The sequence below is a fragment of the Numida meleagris genome, chromosome 3, assembly GCF_002078875.1.
Source record: "Numida meleagris isolate 19003 breed g44 Domestic line chromosome 3, NumMel1.0, whole genome shotgun sequence".
NCBI classification, from domain to species: domain Eukaryota; kingdom Metazoa; phylum Chordata; class Aves; order Galliformes; family Numididae; genus Numida; species Numida meleagris.
Genome location: NC_034411.1, coordinates 21,110,074 through 21,130,124, shown reverse-complemented (window position 1 = coordinate 21,130,124; position 20,051 = coordinate 21,110,074). Strand labels below are relative to the sequence as shown.

General features: G+C 40.5%; 2 protein-coding genes across 11 annotated transcripts in view; one reads left to right on the top strand and one right to left on the bottom strand.

The window, feature by feature from the left end:
* The window catches only part of PROX1 (prospero homeobox 1), a 47,536-nt gene extending 39,722 nt beyond the window's left edge, over positions 1-7,814 (top strand). For 2 of the 3 annotated variants that reach the window (XM_021391507.1, XM_021391508.1), the window contains one exon: positions 2,058-7,814. In XM_021391507.1, coding sequence (XP_021247182.1) covers positions 2,058-2,246 — 189 coding nt within the window. In that variant the 3' untranslated portion in view covers positions 2,247-7,814. The remainder of the gene's footprint in view (positions 1-2,057) is intronic. The other variant, XM_021391509.1, reaches the window with a different exon arrangement.
* LOC110396135 overlaps positions 1-20,051 on the bottom strand; it is a 115,368-nt gene that overhangs the window by 24,952 nt on the left and 70,365 nt on the right. For 3 of the 8 annotated variants that reach the window (XR_002436799.1, XR_002436800.1, XM_021391512.1), the window contains 2 exons: positions 14,934-14,979; positions 7,966-9,267 (listed from right to left, as the gene is read on the bottom strand). Coding sequence is in view for 6 of the 8 variants with exons in the window: in XM_021391512.1 (XP_021247187.1) it covers positions 9,056-9,267; positions 14,934-14,979 (258 nt within the window). In the remaining 2 variants the exon portion in view is untranslated. The other 5 variants (XM_021391514.1, XM_021391516.1, XM_021391515.1 and 2 more) reach the window with 5 other exon arrangements.

The following is a 20,051-nucleotide window of genomic DNA, read 5'->3' as shown; positions in this document are numbered from 1 at the left end:
CAGTGACTTGGAAGGAAAGAAAGAAAGGTACCTGATATTGGTTCTCTGGAGTGGACTCCAGAATTAAAGGTTGTGAGCTCTTCTTCCCAAGCACAAGGGGAAAAACTCATGAGCTGACATCCATGTGTACATCAGAAGGGTGGTTATCTGCTGTATTTCTTGCTGTCTGGTATCATATAGCCAGTGACTCCTTGCCTTCGTTGGCTCTGAGTGATACTGAGCATCGAGAACAGTATGGGAGCAGTTGTTGGAACTGCATGAACAGAAAAGTGTATCACTTCTTACAGCAATGCAAGAACAAGACAAGTGGGGTGTCTTTGGTAGATGTATCCACAAGCATGCAAACAGCAGAGTGGTTATGTCAAATTTTGCATTATTTCTGTAAGCTGCAATAAGTGAAAGGTAATAGTTATCTTCTTCTCTCATAGTTACTGCTGCAATGAATGTCTGTACAAGAATTTCTTTCTGTATAGCCTGTTGAGGGAAAAATTTCCATGGAAGGAAATGTCTGTCTTTGGGAACAGAGAAGAGCACGTGGGGCCAGGTTTTGCTCTTGGAGGTCCACAGGGAGATTCCAGAGGCATCAGGGCTTCTGGAAACAGCCTTTGTCAGCTGATTTCAGGGGAGCTGATCTCATGCTTCTCTGCTAGCAAAACGTGGCTAGCAGAGGGCTAGCATTTCCCCACTCATGATAGGTGAGTAAGGCTCCAGAGCTGTATAGGATCAAATTAAACATGCACTTTTCCAGGCAAGTTTTCTAGAAGTGGCTTTGAAAGGCAGAAGAACAAAAGCCTGAAATAGAGGTAAGGTGCAGGCAGTGATCTGGCAGTGTGACACACATTCAGTAAATGAGCGAGAGCTGCTCAGCTCTGCATTGGCCACAGGGACGGTTTGCGTGGATCCTACTGCAGGTCAGAGAATTGCTCTTGCCAGGTGTGTCAGAGTGGGCAAAGAATAGCACTGAGGGAGTACTTGCTATTATAAGCCTGCTGGCCAGTGGCCGGCTGTGCATTAGCAGTCCTAGCGCTGTGAAGCCATATTTCCATTATAAAAATGGAAAATAATACCTTTGTGGAGATGACTTCAACGTTGTGACTGACCTGCTGTTTGTTGAAGTGTTTGCTTTCAAATCACTGAAGGAAGGGGGTAAGAAGGTGGTGCTGATATCCGAAACAACTGTGTAGAATGCATTACTAAAGTTTGGAGCTGTTTTTTAACATTCACTCATTGAGAATGGCGTGCCCCTGCTGGCTCTCCTGTGGGGTGACGGTGACATTCAGAAAACCCAAATGAGTTTGACACATCAAATTTCTCTCCTTATGACTAATCTATGATGAAAGCATCTTTGTATTTACAAGGAGAGAAGCAGCTCCGTAGCGAAAAAGTGAATCATCACTTGAAGCACAATGCGCCCATTGAAGGGGTTGGGATAGTATCTGTAGTCTTTTGGAAAAGAAGAGAAAGCCATAATGGTTCCCAAGAAAGTCATCTTACAGGAGACTCTCACACAGGAGCCACAGAACCAAGCTGTTCACTGAAGGCTTGCTTGCTTGTTTTTCAACTCCAAACAACATTCAGAGATATCCTATTTCCTTGGTAGCTTTCAGCACCGGCTGTGACCAAAGCTAAGCATGGAGGTACAGGCAGCTTTCTAGATGTGCATAACTTTTGTATTAGTCCCGACATAGAGAACATAGTCGTAAATGCACGGGTAAAATATCAAGCAGAGATTTCTCTCCTTAAAGACAATAGTGTTTGTTTCCCCTCCCGCTAATTATATCCTATAAATCCCCCACTCTCCAAACTCAGACAGTAACATTTTGTTACCTACATTCTGTCAGTAGACTTTACAAAGATCTCTAACACATGTTATAAAAGTTATTGCTATAGTACTATATATAACAGCTTTGCATAAGAGAATAGAAGGCTGCCACATTTAGAAAATGCAGGTGCTATGTAAGCCCCTTTCTGAAAGAAAGAACTTAGCTCAGTTTCCTTTGAAGAACCAGAGACTTGAAATTGAAAACTGTATTAATGCCATTGTCTCCTTGTATCAGCAGGTTCCAGAGAGATTCCTGGAAGTGGCTCAGATCACGTTACGGGAGTTTTTCAATGCCATTATCGCAGGCAAAGATGTTGATCCTTCCTGGAAGAAGGCCATATACAAGGTCATCTGTAAGCTGGACAGTGAGGTCCCTGAGATTTTCAAATCCCCCAACTGCCTACAAGAGCTTCTTCATGAGTAGAGAGTTCAGCAGCTATTTATGAATGTATGAAAGTAGCAGTCCCCTTCTGATGCCCAAGTCATGTGTGTCTCTATTTTAATTTCATATATATGTGTATCGCATACATATATATGTATTTGAAATTAGACTGTGATCCCTCCTGGATATATCTTTGGGTTTTCGTTCAGTTCCAAGGGGATGGTTATTTTACTTCAGCCTTTGGTTTACTTTTGCCCGAGACCCTTAACATTTGGAGAATAAATTGAGTTAATTTTCAGGGAGAAGAGTTTGGAAGCGTGTAAAAGCCTGTCTTAGCAAGTTAGGGCATTATGTTTAAAAACGCTTTGTCAGATTTATTGCTTGCTGCAAAGTGGCATTTTGTCTTAGTGAGACTAATGTCATGGCACAATACTACAGACAATGAAGTTTATATTATGTTTATACTGCTAAAGGTCTGAACTCTGTGGAGTCACTTCATAAGCTTGGAGCTTTTTTTTTTTTTATTTTATATACTTTTTAACCAATAACTAGATTTTGTTTCATATTTCAAAAAGCTACAACATCTATTTTAGGTACTCACTCCAAGAAGTGATACCGAAAAAGCAAACCCTATTCTTCATGCTTTCCCTAACAGAAATGATAAATACCCTGCACCCGTAATCGACATGCCAGGTTGTTGTTTTTCTAAATTGCAGCAAGGGACGTTTGCACAAATCAAATACCACTCGTGCAGGTTGAGGCCAGTAATTCATGCACAAAACTGTATCAACCACACGAATTGTAGAATATGGTCAGCTTGTTAAAACGGAAGCATTTCACTCTCCATAGAGTAAAAATGAAACCTGCAGAGTACTAAATTGCCACGTCTTGGTCTTACTTTCACTGGCATCGGTCCCTAATTTTTTTCCTCTCTTAGCGCATTCTGCCCCCAGAAATCCCCTTTCCAATATACAGTTTTCTGTCTGTATTTGACATCTGTCCTGAAAAGCACTTTTTGAATGATCTTATTGAAGAAAGCATCTTCACCTCACAGTGCTGAGGCATAGGAAAAAGAAAAAAAAAGACTTGTTTGTAGCTGTGAAATATAATTAGCCTTTTCCTAATCAGGAAAATGAAAATCACATTTTCATAAAAATCTAATCAAGCATATACAAAAATTGCAGTGTCCTCCTGGCTATGCAGGGTTCAGATAGCCAAACTGGATTTTGAAATCACTCTTATGTGCAGCTTTAAAAAAAATCCATTTGAGCAAAGTGCTGCACATCCTCAGAAGCTGGAGCTAGTCCTGACCAAAATCTGAGCTACAGTGTAAAGTCCACAATGGGTCTGGATTCACCTGAATGCTGTACCACGATATGTCAGCACACGGAAAGAAAGCTAGCTGCTAGTTCTTGTGCTTTCTTAAATGGCTCTCTTTGTCTCACGTTTTCAGAAAGGTATTGTCTCCAAAAGTTTGGGGGAAGGTTGAATATGCTATAGCACTCTGTATTTGTCATTTTCTCTGTCGTCTTTTGTACAGATGCAGTAAGAATTTATTGTTATCGTCAATAGTGTTTTCCCCTACACATTTCAGTCTGAATCTAGAGGAAGTTCCTAATTAGCTGAGGATTGCATTTAGACCCTCGAGGATATTGATATCCTGTTTCTTTATTTTAAAATTACATTTTGACTTTGGAGAGTGAAAGTTTACCCATGTGACTAAAGAGCTGACCTGATCATTGCAATTTCACTTCATTTACAAATACTGCTGATGGACAGAAATGTATGAAAGCAATTATTGTCAGCAGAAAGCCTTAAAAACCTGCTGACTTCAAATTAAACAGCACAACCCTACGATTCCCTGTCATTATTTTCAAGAACTGGCAGTATCTGTGGAGTATAGGCAATGCCGACAATAGCATGGGATGAAGTGCCAACATTTTCACTATGCATTAAAAGCTAAACAAATCTTGATCTTAAACTCCCTAAGAGTACCTAACACTGTACGTATCCTCACGGTAGACAGGATGTGTCTCTTTCTTTTCTTCTGTTTTGTTTTACTTCTTTTCCCCTTTTTTTTTCTTTTATTCTTGTGCACAATTTGGTAAACATTACACTTCATAATGATGTAACTCCAGTGAATTCTGAGTAAGAAAGGATGAAAATTGTGTTCACGCACCTTTCTTTTCTTTCTTTCTTTCTTTCTTTCTTTCTTTCTTTCTTTCTTTCTTTCTTTCTTTTTTTTTTTTTGATTTATGGGAAGAAGTGGCATAAAATGCTCAAGTTTTAATACAGCAAGTTCATCATTGGCATACCATCAGATACAAAACATAACACTGCATTGTCACCTTGGACATAAGAAAGCAAAGCCATACTTTAGTCATAATATGTGGACATACTACTAGCTACCATCTTAATCTGTGATTTTACCATTACTTTTATTATGTTTATTACTATTATTATTATTAATATGATATTATTATTATTATTATTATTTGGCTGCAATGTGATTCACATAATCTAAATAAGTGAAATTGTGTACTCAACACTTGATGTTGTTGCATTTATTTATTTATTTATAAGTAGCATAATCTCAATAGTAAATGAGGCATAGGAATTAAGAGTAGAAAATTTCACCTTAAGAGAACAATAAAAACTCCTTGGTCTGAAAAAGGATGATTTGATAATTTCAGTCATGTGATTCTTCTGTATTTTATAGCCATATTGCCTTTGTGCCTCCCAGTACACCTAAAAACACGGCAAAGCTCCTACTAAATTCAAGTAGAAAAAAGTTTGTTTTTTTCAAGCGATCTCAATATTCTTTCACTAATAATGGCTAAAAGGCAGGAGGCTACGTTTATTGTAATGAAAAGTTTACGTAGGGAAAGAATTTCAAATTCCATATAGAAATCCCATGTTGCCGTTCATTTACTGCTAATTCAGATTTATTTCTGCATATAAACTTGAGGTTATAGTCTGTGCCTAGACCTTAAATGCACCAGCGGAAGGATAAAAAAAATCCTTCAAAATACCAGTTTTTCCCCACAAGTACAATTGTTCTTGTGCCTTCTGTGGCTTACAATTTTCATCTTTTAAACTTTATTTTTCAATTACTACAGCTGCAATAAACAGTATTTTTTTTTTCCGGCTGTTTGACATACTGTTGATAGCTATGCATATTTTGTGTCTTTTTAAAAATTAAAAAAAAAAAAAAACCACAAAAAAAAAAAGCAGGAGAATACGTTTTTGAAGAAGAGAATTTTTAGAACAGTTTGATAATGCAAATTATTTTTTCTCAATTGTTTGAGCAGCATTCAAGTTTTGAAAATTCTTGTAGAAGCCAATTTTTTGTAACTGTGGTGCAAATCTTGTGTTTTCTTAGCCTGATGAAAAGTAGTATAGAAGCAATATTTCATACGTGACATATGTGCAGATACATATACATATGTAGTCACACACAGCCAGGATGCGTGTGTACCTATGTATATATACACTGAAACAGACACACACACACACAAAATATGCGTATGAAGTGAAAAGCTTACCTTTTTCCTATCTAGATTAAGAACCTATTTTAGACATTTGTTATGTTTTGTGAAAAGAATGTTCTATTTGAAACTACAAAACATTTAATTCTTACTGTATCTCTGGTTGTTTAATGGGAACGTTTCACATTTAATGGTAAACACGTGGAAGATGTTAGAATGTAGTAATTATTTAAGAAAGTGTTCACCCATGTATTCCTGAGGTTTGCTTTGTGCCTCTGAGTATTATTTAATTAAAGTGTTTTAAGTTTGCAGAATCTTTGTTACTGTACCAGGTATGTGGGTGAACATTGAAAACCGAGGGGAACTTTTATAAAGCAATGTAAATATTCAACCTTAAGGCTGTTCTTGCGTAAAGACATAAGATTTTAATAACTACATTCTGAAAACATCTGTTGAATTTATAAGGAACACTACAGTAACTGTATAGATAGTTGAAAGCATTCTTGAAAATCCAGCTCTCTACTTTTAACAGTTAAGTCTTTCATCAGATGTCAAGGGAATGGGTAATACGGTTTCTGTAAAATCGCAGAATTTTTTTCTATGTATAGGAAGTCAGTTAATAGAAAAATGTTTTTTTTTCCACAGGTTAATATTGATTAAGAAATAAAGGTGAAGATTTTGTGGCTTTAAAGATAGGATTTTCACCAGCAGCATTGAAAGATTATACGTATATATATATACAGAAAGATATATATATATAGAAAAATGGAAAGTGGTTTACAAAACCCCCAAAATGAGCACTGTACATGAGAAGCGAAAGCAAAAACTATATTTGCCATGTGTATTATATAGTAATCATTGGTGTTGATAGTGCAAATGTTTCCTTCTGGTACCAACTATGTGTTTGAAAATTTCAATACGCATTGTTTTCAAAAAGCTCCCCTTAAGGAATGTAACTGGTTTATATGAGTAAGCAGTTACTGTATTGCACTTAAATGTTCTGTTGAAGGAAATGCAATTTCGTTTTCTGTAGAACTGTTGGTTGTAAACCATCTATAAACTGAAGCTAAAAATGCTCATATTTAGAGCTGGGATGAAAACTGGTATTTAACCTTTGTATCTTCTTAGGAATATCCTTTTTAGTGTATGAAAGGTGGTGGCACTACGACTTTGTTTAGTCTTTTCATCTGAGCCACAGTCACCTCTCTCCCAAAGCAGCCACCTTCCAAATGCACAAATACACTGGGATACGTAGAAACAAATCTAGGAGAAACGGCGAGCTCACATTTTTTCTCTAAAATCCATCCTTTCTGTATTAATTATACCACTCGAGTGAAATATTAGACAAACACAATAACCATCTCATTGCCGCGTAACGTGGAAGAGTCAGAAACTTAAAAAGAAGGAGGAAAAGCCTCATTAGGTTGGTTTTAATGCTGCCCAGAAGAGTCAAAGGTTAAGGTTTAAACTGATATTGTCCCAGCCATTACTCATATGTATATAGTTACAAAAGTGACAAAACACTGCCTTTATATTATTTAGCAATATGTTGTAAATAGCATTATTAAGCTCTTTTTTGTAATAAAGACCCTTTAATTTGAAGATAGTACAATAATTGAACTGATAAAGTCAATTTTTGATTTTTTTTTATTTTATTTTTTAGCTAGAGGCAATTTCAACTGTGGATTTTTTTGTTGTTGTCTATTGTTCTGAAGACTTTGCATAATTTATTGGTTTAATTTATCCTAATTTATTTGATGAAGGTGTACAATTTTGTATTACCAAGGATGTACTGTAATATGAATTGATGACAAGATAAAACAATAAGACTCCCCTGTCCGTTTGAAAAAAAAGGTGCAGTAGACAATTGATTGAAAAAAAAAGTTACAATTCTAGCTTGGCAGCTACTAAATTTAAGATAAACACAGGAAAAATGTTTGGGGGGGTGGATTTTATTTTGTGTGTTTAAAGCTTTTGTATACTCTCCAGACTTTTACCTTTTTGCTTTGTACCACTTAAAGGATACAGTAGTTCAATTGCCTTGTGTGCCTTCCATCTTCTCTAAACTGAATGTATGTGCAGTATATATGCAAGCTTGTGCAAAATAAAATATAAATTACAAGCTCATTGCCATTGTTTATATTTCTTTCCAAAAGTTAATGCTGCCCCATGCCAAAAGAGGAATCACTGCCACAGCCAGGCTGTATCTAAGACTGCAGTCCTCCAAAAGTTTTCCTTTCCCCTTAGTTTGAATTATTTATTAATGAAACTGCCAGACCTCTTGCAAAATGGACCTACTGATTTATCCCATCCGGTGTCCTACCTCCAGCACTGGTTAAGATAATGAGTGCTATTTTGCAGCAGTCTTTCAGACAAGGAATACCTCCCTGCAACAGACATGCTACGGCTGAGGCACAGACAGCCCTTTGGATTGAACGTAGACACTCTGAGCTGGAAAGTTCTTATTTTTGTCTGTCTCATCCTTTCCTGAGTATAGCTGCATTGCTGGTGTCCTGCACCAAGTAGATCCACCAGTCAGGTGAAGGCAGAGTAATGCTTGGCTTGGTGTGGTTTATGTTTCCTCCTTTTATCAATCTGCCCTTGTTAAGCGCCTAGATCGCATTCTCTATTCTTTTTATTACAATCTATTCCTCTTTCTTGGATCATTTCCTTTTCAAGTTCTATAATCATTAGCACTGTACATAACTAATATGTTCTCACATATTTCCTCAAAATGCAAGTCTCATTTGTTCATTGTTCTTCTCTAGTCCTCTCCTATTCCTGCTGTTTAATGTGTCTTAAAACTCTTGAGGTTGACTGAACCACCAAATTACGTTGTTGTCTGTCTCAGAGATGAATTGTATCCTTTTGGCTTAGAAGTGGTGCAGATGGCAGTAAGATGATAGTTTATTTGGATCACAAAATTGTGCAAGAATTTTCTGATTTTGAAGGAGGAGTGTGTTAAAAATATGTTTTCATCTGAGGTCACTTACTTTCATAATCATCACGGATTCAGCTTCAAGACACTGTAGAGCTGAGCTGGAGCATGAATGCAGTGGTAGCTATACTGTAATAACCAAATAGATGCTTTGTCTCTGCAACAGCACTTAAAACTTCTTGCTTTTTTATACAATTGGAGTAGCATTTGCTGGATCACATCAACAGCAGGTTCAGAGGAGGTCATGAAGTTGCACTTGTGTAACTGATGGTCATTTACAAGTAAGATCTCATATTTTACTGCAGACAAATTGCCTTTCCTAGTTCACATCTATCTACATTACCAGACCAGCATACTAGAAGCATTTTCAGTTCAAAATACCTGACATTCAGGTCATTTCTTGAAGAACAGTCTGCCCCATGCACTTAATAATTGTCCATGCATTCAGGAGGTTGCTGAGACTGTGGCATGGTGACCAGCACAGGCTGAAATGTCTGAAATGAGGGGAAAATCAAGATCTCTGATTCACTCGTTCCCAAAAGCTCCAGCCATGAGATCTTCTGCCAGCCTTGGTTTGGAGCAGGTGTGGGCATCCCAGGAGTGAGCTGCTGGGGAGGCTTTCCTTGTAGGAGGGAAGCTAAAGTGGGTGAAGAGAACAAAACTTGGCATCTGCTTCACTTTCTCCTTGCAAAAGCTTACAGGGCAGCTATGGATTATGCGGAAGGGCTCATTTTTGTGCTAGCTACCAATAGTTAACTAGATGAAGGAGAGGGAGATCAAGGTACCCAAGGTCCCCCAGTAACGGACCCAAGTCCCCAGGGTACCCAAGTAATGGACACAAGGACAAGAGCTGCATGGGTACTTGCTTGCTCACCCATCATTTTTTCCTCTCAAATATCCTTGTTCTATGATATACAAGACACTGCCATTTTACCCTGTGGTTGAAAACACACAGAGCTCTAAGTAAGAAATCCTGGCTGCTGGCATCTCAGAATACTGCAGGAGTTCAGAGCTAGACTGGAACTTGGCAAGGAGTCTCTGTCACTGCAAAGGGCCAAATCAACTTTCCCAGGCTTCAAGCACCCTGAAAGGATCCAAATTCTGCAGATCTGGCCATCTGTGCTTGGAAATCCTCAGTTCCCCCAGTACCTGGAATTTTTACAATAAGGAAGACAGTACTTTCTAGCTTTAAAATCCTTAGGAAGACAGGAATCAGCTCTGACCAAGGCAGAGCAGTTTTGTGCCATGGAGACCACCATGAGGAACCAGGGTCCTTCACATACTGAATTACCAAAGCTGAATGTGGAACACTGCGTTTTGTGGGCTGAGAGCATGAAAGAGTTAATTGCTCTCGTTTTCTTGGTCTGTACCCTTATTTATGCCCAGCCTAGGATGTGCCAACACAATTTCTATGGAGATGATCCCTTCTGATCCAGTCTTCCCTCTTTGTTAGGAGGGAAAGGGGACTGACTGGTGAGTTGCAGCAGACGACTGCATTTAGGAAACGTTGGCACGCACACCCGTCACTGCCACGGGTTACAGCGTTCCCCACACAGACCGATCGGATTCAGTTTTAAAACATGGCGCTGGGTTTATTTTAAGCACACAATACGGAAGATAAATGAAATCCTCGCTGAAGCTCATTGTTCAGTGAGGATGTAGGCTCCCGTGGTGGTGGCAGCGCTGCTAGATAACACAGGGGCACTGCTTCCCTGCCGGCTCCTAGTGCCCAACCCTCTGGGCTGATTGCAAGGCATGCCTGTCCTCTTGGTGCTTCCAGAAACGTGGGGGAAAGGGAGGGCTGAGAAGGCTTCTGTTAAAGCCTGATGGATCTGGAGTGCAGAAAATCCATCACTGTTACACTGCAATTTTTTTTGTGTCCTACTCTCACTAATGTGTGATCTCAATAAGGGGAGAGAAGTTTATTTAATTTTATTTTTTTCAATTTTTTTTTTTTTTAGCCATCCAAATGAATTCTTGCTGGCTTAGGCTACCCTGTTCCTTTCCAGAGCCAGAAAGCAGAGAGGCACCAGGTCCGATGCAGAGACATCCCCCCCACCACCTCATGCTGCCCAGAGCCTGGGAGAATGCGATTGCATTTCCATGAATAAATCCTAAGCAAGTGAATAGTGGTACTTTCCCATTTATTTGGGAGTCACTGTGAAAAAACAAACAAACAAACAAGCTATTTGCTTCCTGACAAAACACATGAAAACAAACTGCTGTTCACGCGCAAAGGCAGTTAATTGCACACAGAGTTTAATTTTATCCTAGTTTTAGTAGGCTTAAGGTTGAGTTCCTAGCTGGGCAAAAAAAAAAAAAAAAGAGGAAAGAGATGACACAGATAGCTAAAGAAACGCTAACAGCTCCAATGTAAATATGTTTGCAGTTTGCAAGAGACCTGCCAGTCAGGCAGCTGTGGGAGGTAGCAAGGGAGAACGTAGGAGAGGAAAAAGTCTTGTGGCAACAGTGGCCAGTTTCATTATGGCCACTGCCAGACTGTGAAACAACTCTTGGGGCTTGAAATCCTATTGCCTATTAAAACTGGGCATGACAGCTCTTTTTTATGCTTCACCAACCAGAGATGGAACTGTGTCCTAGGGGAAATAAGGAAAAATATTTATTACAAGTGTTTAACACCTTTTAGTACAAAACAACCCTAATATGCAGCACTCAAGGATAATTCATGCCAGCACATGTAGAACCAAGGGGAATTGCTCAATAATTTGGTCAGAGCTTTAAAAAGAAGAGACAAACCTCTGGTTCAAACCCTGAGCCCAGATTTCACGGAGGTAGAGGTACTTTAGAGTATTATTTTTATATTTTTATCATTCCTCATTAATCGATGCAAAACACAGAACCACACGTGTCCCAGGGAGTAGTGGGGCCGTGCCTGCCTCAGCCATGGCACATTTGTGGGAGGCTGGAGGCTGAGCTGCTCCTGAGGTGCCAAGGAGGGAGCACCCCCAGTGACATGATGCACGAATGCCTGGAGCACCCGTCCTCACCTTGTGGGTGGTGGCAGCGGTTGGGGCCCCCTCCCTGGGACCCCACACAGGGCCATGGGGCCGCTGCCAGTGCTGTGTTACTCATTAACGGCGCCGTTACTCGTTAACAGCCCGAGCACGGGCTTTTGCGGGCAGCCCTCGGAGCCCCCCTTGACTTGCGCAAGCCATGCGCTGCCCGTTTTATTTCCGAGCAGACGCTGCTTCTTGGCATCCTTTTGCGAGCGGCCAGTGTTTCAAAGCACTGTTTACCCAGTCACTTGCTTTTGCAGAACCTGGGGGGAATGGGGAACAAAGGGGAAAAGCCTGCCCGCAGCTTTTCTCCCCAAGGATCCCATGCTCCCGTTGACTGGGTCCGAGCGCAGAAATTTCCAGAGTGCCGGGCAGCCCCTCGCCGGCCCCAGCTGCTGCTCCCGGGGGCGGCTCTCTGTGCCCAGGACCCTGCTGCCAGCCCCACGATGGCCAGAAAAACATCCCCAGCGGCAGGGAGAAGCCTGTACCTGGCCCAGGCACCCCACTGGGAACACCCCGGGGTTCATGTCCCAAGCTCGGAAGAGCAAACCGCCGGTACTCCCAAATGTCAGCATCGCTCTGGTGTCTTTAGAGAAGGGAGCCACAGCAAACACGCATGTATGTCCACCCCAGCAAAAGACCTCAACAACTGCCCCGTGGTTATGGGCACAGTGTTATGTCACCAGCAAAATGCAGGATTTATCCAAAATGCAGCTCTCTTTTTTGTGTGTCTATGTTGTTTTTTTAATGTATAATATCAGTAATATCTAATAATAATTATAGTTATTATTAACCCTAGGGAACTTAGTTCTTCCATAAATAGAAATTAAGTGTATTTTTCCTTAATCTGATTTCAAATGACCTGAAAAGAGAATGAAAAAGTGCAAGGCAGCCGTACAGCAGGGCAGAAAAGGGGTGGGCTGGGGGGCAGCGAGGGGGTTGCCTGCACAAGAAAGAAAATTATCCCAATTCTAAGCACTGCTGGAAAAACGTGAAAGTTATTGCCGCACAAAGAACCTCTTGAACTGTTCTGCCTTCCAAAATTTCTACTGCACTCTCTGCAGTTACTTGTGTATGGCAGAAGCAGCATCTTTGTATTATATGAACAGTCTGCTTCATAATCAAATACCATCTGTCGCTACATCTGAACTTGTTTTCAACATCTGTGCATTCTGGTCTTAACAAAGCTTTAAAAACTAATTCAAAAACTTTCACAGATCACTGACTAAATATGTACATTTACCATCTTTCATATTGGTTTAAAATATTTCTTCTATAGCTGCATCCCCTTGGCTGGGAATAGTTAAGATGTATACACTGAGTTGCTTTATTAAGCTTATTTTCTAATGGCCTTGGGTAGCCAAGTGCAAAAGAGGGACACTTGCTCAGGCACCGAGAGGACCCATCATATTCTTTCTTGGTGCCAATACAGTCCCTTTCTGCCAATGAGAAACCTGAAAGTTGATCAGCTACCATACCCCAATTACTCAAAATGACACTACAGATAAAACTGCAACCAAGGGGAGAATCAACTGTATGGCTTATATGCTGCTAAAGTGTGTCTGAACAAATGGTGAAGTAAAATCATGAGAGCCCTCAAGAGGATAAGTACGTTGTTACTTTGCACATGCTTCAGAAATGTGAAGTACATCTTTACAGAACTTTTGGCCAACCCCCTGGCAGATGTTGACCAGTTTTGCTTATGTATACATCAGTTGCAGAACACTAAAACAGAGATTGGAAATTTTAATTTAGTCAAGGCAGTTGGGCTAAAATGATGGCTTTTGTTGAAACCATTAAATAGAGCTGCCTAATGAAGTACAGTACAGCACTGGCAAGCCGAGCCTTGATGAGATGCAGCAGCTTCCAAACTGCAGCCCTGCGAAGGGGAAGAAGGAAGCTTGCAAGTCTTTAGCTAAAGTGGAATGGCGACAGCCCTTGTAAAGCCGCATTTGATTTTGTGTTTGAGGGCAGACGCACTTGTACATTATCACCCTGACATTTTAACCATTACTTGGAAATGTGCCGTTGCAGTTCCTGCCATATATTTCTCAATCCTATTTGTTAGGAAGTGAGCTAATAGACAGTGTGATGAAGTGATCATAAATTCACTTTCAAAGGGCATTTGGGTTCAGAGCCTAAAGATTGAATATGGCAAATTCTTAGGCATGGGGAAGAAGGTGGGGGCCAGGAGGGTCATTCTCACTGATGGATTCAGTGATTGATTCCTCTACAGAACTATATTTGCCCTTTACTTGGCTGTTTAACACAGAATAGCTATAATAGGTTCCCGATCCATTATTCCTCTTCCTCCTAGGGTCAGTATGAAGTTGAAAGAAAATATAACCTTGGCTGTGATAAAATAAACTTTAACATTATCAGGTGTTTGGAAATTGGAAGGTGTCTCCTTGCATTATGCAGGATACACACAAACACACACACACACAGACGATTATAATATAATCCTCAGTGCTGCCTCTGACAAATGTTTATTACCACTCAGTATTGTTTTTTTGCTCATGCTATAATATGGTGTCATGCAAGTCAACACAGCCTTGAAACCCTTCTTATTATACCTAGCCTTCCAACAAACACATGCATTATGCTGCTTTTTTGACTCTGATCAGCAGCATTTTTTTAGAGATAGGTGGCTAAGAATAAAATTTGCTTTGAGAGAGCAAAAAATTATCTGAAATGCAAGAGAAAAATGAGTGTTTCAGCACAAAGCAGCCCCAAAATATTTTCAATAATTAGGAGAGACTTACGTTCCATTTCACTGTTTTATGTGTTATATAGTATAGACCAAGTGCCACTGTATTTAAGTGTTTGTCAGCATTTCCCTTGTAAAACCTGGTTTTCCAGAGGGTTGCTATAATTTGCCAATTTCAAATCACACTGGGCTAACTCTCACTATACACATTCTCAGCCCAGATGCAAATTTCTGTTCTTGTTATTACTAAAAATGAAATCAAGTGAATCTGCTGGTTTTTAGTTCATGGCTGGTTTTTAGTTCATGGCAACAGATAATGTTTTGGAGATGGGGAGGTGGGATTCTTTTTCTTTTTTTATTTTTTTGCATTGCTCCTGGTTGGGTTTTTCTTGTTGCAATGGTTTGATTCAAATGGGTTCATTTTGAAAGCGATGTGAAAATACATTAGTGTACGAATACTTTTCTACAACCCAAAGTATAAATGAAGCAGAAAGGACTTGGAATGAGGACAGTGTTCTGATCTACTACAACTTACTTGTGGACAGGCATATGATATTCGAGACCACACCTACTGACCTCTATCCCAAGCTTCAGCTCTGTCCATCCATTCAGCAGCCAAATTCTGCAAGAAAATAAAATTTGGTTAGCTCCACTGGAGTGACTCCCATGAAACACAGTTGCAAAGCTCAGCCTCCTCCCCATAACCTTTGGTTCCTCCAGACCCCATAAACTCCACTGGCCAAATCTCTAAGAAAGGAACAAACGTCACTCTTCATCTCCACCAAAACCTGCATCTCCCACCAAGGGCAGAGGAACATGCAAGATGAGAAGGAGAAGGAAAAGGAGGAGAACTACTGCTCTCCTTGGAGGATGTAGCCCTCCATCCTTGCAAGCCACAAGCATAATCACAGTCCCATCAGAGCAGGTAGGTACCAAGTCAGCTGTTTGGATAGCTGATACCAACTCCTCGTGCACTGAGGCACTGTAGTACATCACTAATACCACCAGAGAAAGCATTCTCTGCTCTGCATTTCAGGGGGCTGTGGCCAAATCCTTCTTCTGCCAGCATGGGTGTGAATCCATACTCCGGGGTTTATATCATAAGAGAATGTGAAAAAAATAAGTCTGATGTAGAAGGGTTGCATCTAGGAGCAGTTCACTTCTAGATGTTAACAAATGTAGAGGGTTTTCTGCAAGCGAAGGAATGGGGAGTCCTCAAGTGAACAGATTTATCAGCTCTTAACTAGAGAGGATAAAAAGTGGTGAGACAACATTCTGGCTACCTGGGGAAAACCACGTTAGAGAAAGTGTTCATATCACTCAGCAGCTGTTGTCAGATCTCACAGTCCTTTCACATCCGACCCCCTGTCGGTGCAACACGCAGTGCTGCGGTTGTGGGGTCTATCTCACTGCTGTTGGAGATGTGGGCTAAGGCTTGCGATGGTTTTGATGCTGTGGACTGGGAGACCACGGTGAGAAAAAGAGACTATGAAGTTAACAATGTTATATTACTTCTCATCAGCTGAGGTCTTCAGTCTGCTTATATTAGCAGCAGGTTAATTTTACAAGCTATTTTTCATACAGTTGCCTCCAAGATCTACAGCAATCAAACACTACTTCAGCATAGAAAACAAGGCCCATATTTAGTCACACACCGTTTTCCCTACCTGGAAATTGTATTCCACTTGAAAACAAAGGACAATTCCCTGCTGAGTTAGAGTTAGGCTAGGATCCCACTATTTTGCCATATTCTTGCCCCAAATTTTCATATATTGATGCATTCTACTACCAAATTCAAGCTTCAAGCTGAGAGGACCCCAGCTAAACGTCAAGATTTTTCCACACAAAAGAGAATCTGGATTTGCCCTCTATGTAAGACACAGAGCAGATAAAACCAATAATACCTTATCTCCTCCCATGACTTCCTGGCCAGGAGCAGCAGCAATATATATTAAGATATCAATTGACTGTTTATAGGATTAAGTAAGGAAAAGCTGAAATCAGCCCTTGCTTTTATTTGAGTTTAATTCATCCAGTCATAGATCTGTCTGGTAACCACCTATAATAAAGTAATAATAACAATAATAGTAGAGCCTTGCACTTTTACAGCATCTTCCATTGAAAGCTATCTCAGTGAGCTTCATAAACATTACTCTTGCATCCATTCCTTCAATTCCTTCACTTTCTTCTCATCTTTATCTGTAGAAATTGTAGTAATACCACAGCATGGATAGCTTCACAAAGAAATTAAGGCAAGATATTATTTCAAAGAACTATAGAAAAAGCAAGGTGAAGTTATTTGAAAAATTTGTGAGAAATCTAGTAGGTTGAGTGGGGATGGTATGTGTTCATTTTGCTAACATATTATGTGCTCAGTTAAGGATAAAAGAAAATCCATACATTCTGCTTAGTCAGCTGATACTTCTCGCATTAAAAGAACATAAATCAACGTATACCACTCCACATGTCTTTTTTCTGAGACAAAAATTGAAGGAGAAGAAAAATGTCAGTGAGAAAGTTTGGAAAGATATGGGATTCCTTTCTGTATTATAGATAATATTTTCTAAAATCTCAGTCTTACAATCACACATCTCTCATGTAAATAAGTCACAGCACAGAAAGGCAACGGAGACGTGGTTATGGGTTGCAATTTTGGACTCTCTGGAATAGCAATGTTATATTTATCTACGGTTATATGGCAGCAACCTCACTAAACAAAGTTATGAAGCAAATAAGAAATGCTAGCACATACTGTCACAGGTAGTGTCTTCAGTATCTAAACTGACTTCAGAATAAGGAAAGAAGTGGCTGTTTGCTCCAGGAAATTCTCCCCTAGGAGGTTAGCCCATCGCCCGTGGAAGACTTCCCAGGGCAAAATTTCCGCCATGTGGATAGCCATCACCAACCCTGGGTACTGCCAATCTTGTGGTAATAACTCTCCCCATTATAATGCTTCAATTTAAAGTGAAAGGGGAACAGAAAGACAAGGAAAATGCTCAAGAATGTGCAAAATTAAAGCAAACATGCAGATTTCAGAGAAAAAATGCAGAGATGCAGAGTAAATATGAATCTTTAAGTGGAAGGTGCTGCTAAGAACAAAAAACTCAGTCTTTTACCAATATAAAAGGCCTTACTCTGCTTGCATTGGGTTAGATTTGAATAATCTTTCCACAAAGAAGCCTGGTCTTCTGCAATTAAGCGGCTGTCTCCTTTGCTGCAGACAACAATGCCAACAACAGACACGAATCCAGGCTTGAATCAAGCATGAGTAAAATGCCAAGAGTGATATGGAAAGCAGAGGGAAGGTGGGGCAACCAGTAAGCTCCAGTGGAGAAGCAGGAGGAAGACAAATCCTATGGTCCATGACTCAACTTCAGTACTGGTAAAGACTGGTACAGAGCAGTAAATATCTTCCTATGCTAAGTATTTTGAGACAGACTGTAAACATGAAGATCACTACCAGCTATTACCCTTACAGCAATTTCATTCTTCCCTCTCCCTTTTCTCAGTTACAAATTGACTGTAGCATTAGCCCAGTAATTGGATATCCTCGTGCCTCAAATTGCCTGGTATTTAATTTTTATATCATTCTCAGAACCTATCACATATTTGTTTTGATTTATTCAATATTGATCCTTTCTCTGACTTTCGAGCAGCTATCACCTTCCCCGCCTGTTCGCAGAGAATCTGCCAAGCCAGCAGTTTGTGATTTTGTCATAATACATGTGTTTCGTTCTCCGAGTAGCTGTCACAAGCTTCTGGATCTCACAAATGTTACATCCCCTCTTTTTATTCACACATTCTGTATATTAAATGTTTACAGAGATGGGATTTTGTCATGTGGAGAAGCAAGGCTTTCTGTATCTCTTTGCAGGGCACGAGTGAATAACTGATTTAATGGAGAAAGGGGAGCTTGATTTCTGATGCATTTGAGTAAATCCTCTTACGTTGCTTTCTACAATACCCTATGCATAAGAAAGCTAAACAAGAAAAGAAAGACAACTGGGATAAACCTGGGGCAACATTTTCTGAAGTGTCTAGGTAACTTGGGCATACTTCACATTGACAGTACGCACACAGTTTGCTTGCTTTTGGTACAATTTACCCAAGTGCCTCCCTCTCTTCAGAAAATAGGATTCAGATATTTTAAACTGCCTTTCCCAAATTCATTCTTTGCTAGTTCTGTGCCTTGCAGCCAGTGGTCTTCTTGAGTGTGGCCATGACAAGAAGGACAGAAACCACCAGTTAAAACACGGTTCAGTTAGGATCTACTGTTTTCCTAGGAAAACTAGAGAAAAGCCCATATCCAGCTAGGTTAAGAGGAGTACAACCAACAGACCAAAGGAAATTTTCATCCCCCTTTACTTGGCACTGCTGAGGCTCCATCTGGAATCCTACCTCTGGCTTTGCGATCCTACAATTCAAACAAAATGTTGAGAAACTGGAGAGGTCCCAGTGGAAGGCTACAAAGATCATTAGAGCCTAAAGCTCATGAACACTGAAGAAAGATTGAGGCAACTGGGCTTGCTTAGTGTGGTGGAGAGAAGGCTGGGCAGGAAAGTCTCTAGTCAATTGGAGCATCTATTTGAAGGACGGACTGCCACAAAGGCAACAGAGCTGCTCTTAGTGCTGAAAGACAGTAAAGCAAGAAATAGAGCTCTCATTTCTCCCTGAACTGTTTTCCCCCTTTGTGGAAGTTTTATTTCTTTCTCCTTCCATATCCCAACATTAATTAAGTTTTGCCTCTTTTCTCTCAGCAACATGCCATCATGTGTAAAGCCGAGATCTGGTTCTTTATCTCAGGTCATTTCCACCCACAACAGCCTCAGAAATAATTGGTTAATTAGAGGCATATGCTTGGGTGCTGTGTCCCTTATGACAGCTTATACTGTAGTATGCAGGGGAAGCAATGGAGAAAGAATATATCCCCCCCTTTTTTTTTTTTTTGCTGAGAAATCTTGTGTTTGCTCGTTGTACAACCTCAGGCAGTTTGCAAAGTAAAAGATGTTTTTGCACAGAGAAATTCAGAGATTGAGTAGACTTGCATGGATTCTTTTCAATAAACATTCTGCTGCATTACCATTTCTGCTACTGCGTCCAGTGTCACCAGGGAACGGTTCAGCATAAACACCTCCTGAGGAACAGTTCCAGAGCCTAATGCCAACCTGAGACAGCTGCTGATGCTGAACAACATCATCAAGGGCCCACTGTCCCTTCCTGCCACTCCTCCTCCTTCACTACCAGTGAAAGAACTATGAAAAGACCAAGAGCTGGTGTACAGCCAACAAGAACTAAAGATCTTGCAGCTGGTTGTACCACCTGTGCCTTGTGAAATTCCAGCCAAAACAACGTCCCCTCCCTCCCCTCGGATAACCCCTTTATTAACGAGAAGGGCACAGCACTTGATAACTTCATAAGCAAGAGTGGCACGAGCACAGCGGCAGGTCTTGAAGACGCTCTTTTAACTGCTGCTGATGGCTGTGGACAACTGACCAGCTCCTGCGGGTGTGCAGGGCACTCTGGGTGAGCCGTATGCTACGTTCAAATACACACGCAGGGTGTGAGCCACATTGTGCCAGATATATATAGCTGCTCAATGCCACCCCGTTGAGCCTGTGCCAGAGCACATCACATGGTGCTTGCTTTATTTGGGCTGGTTTGCAGGAGATGTACAGCATCCATGAGGGAAAGCGC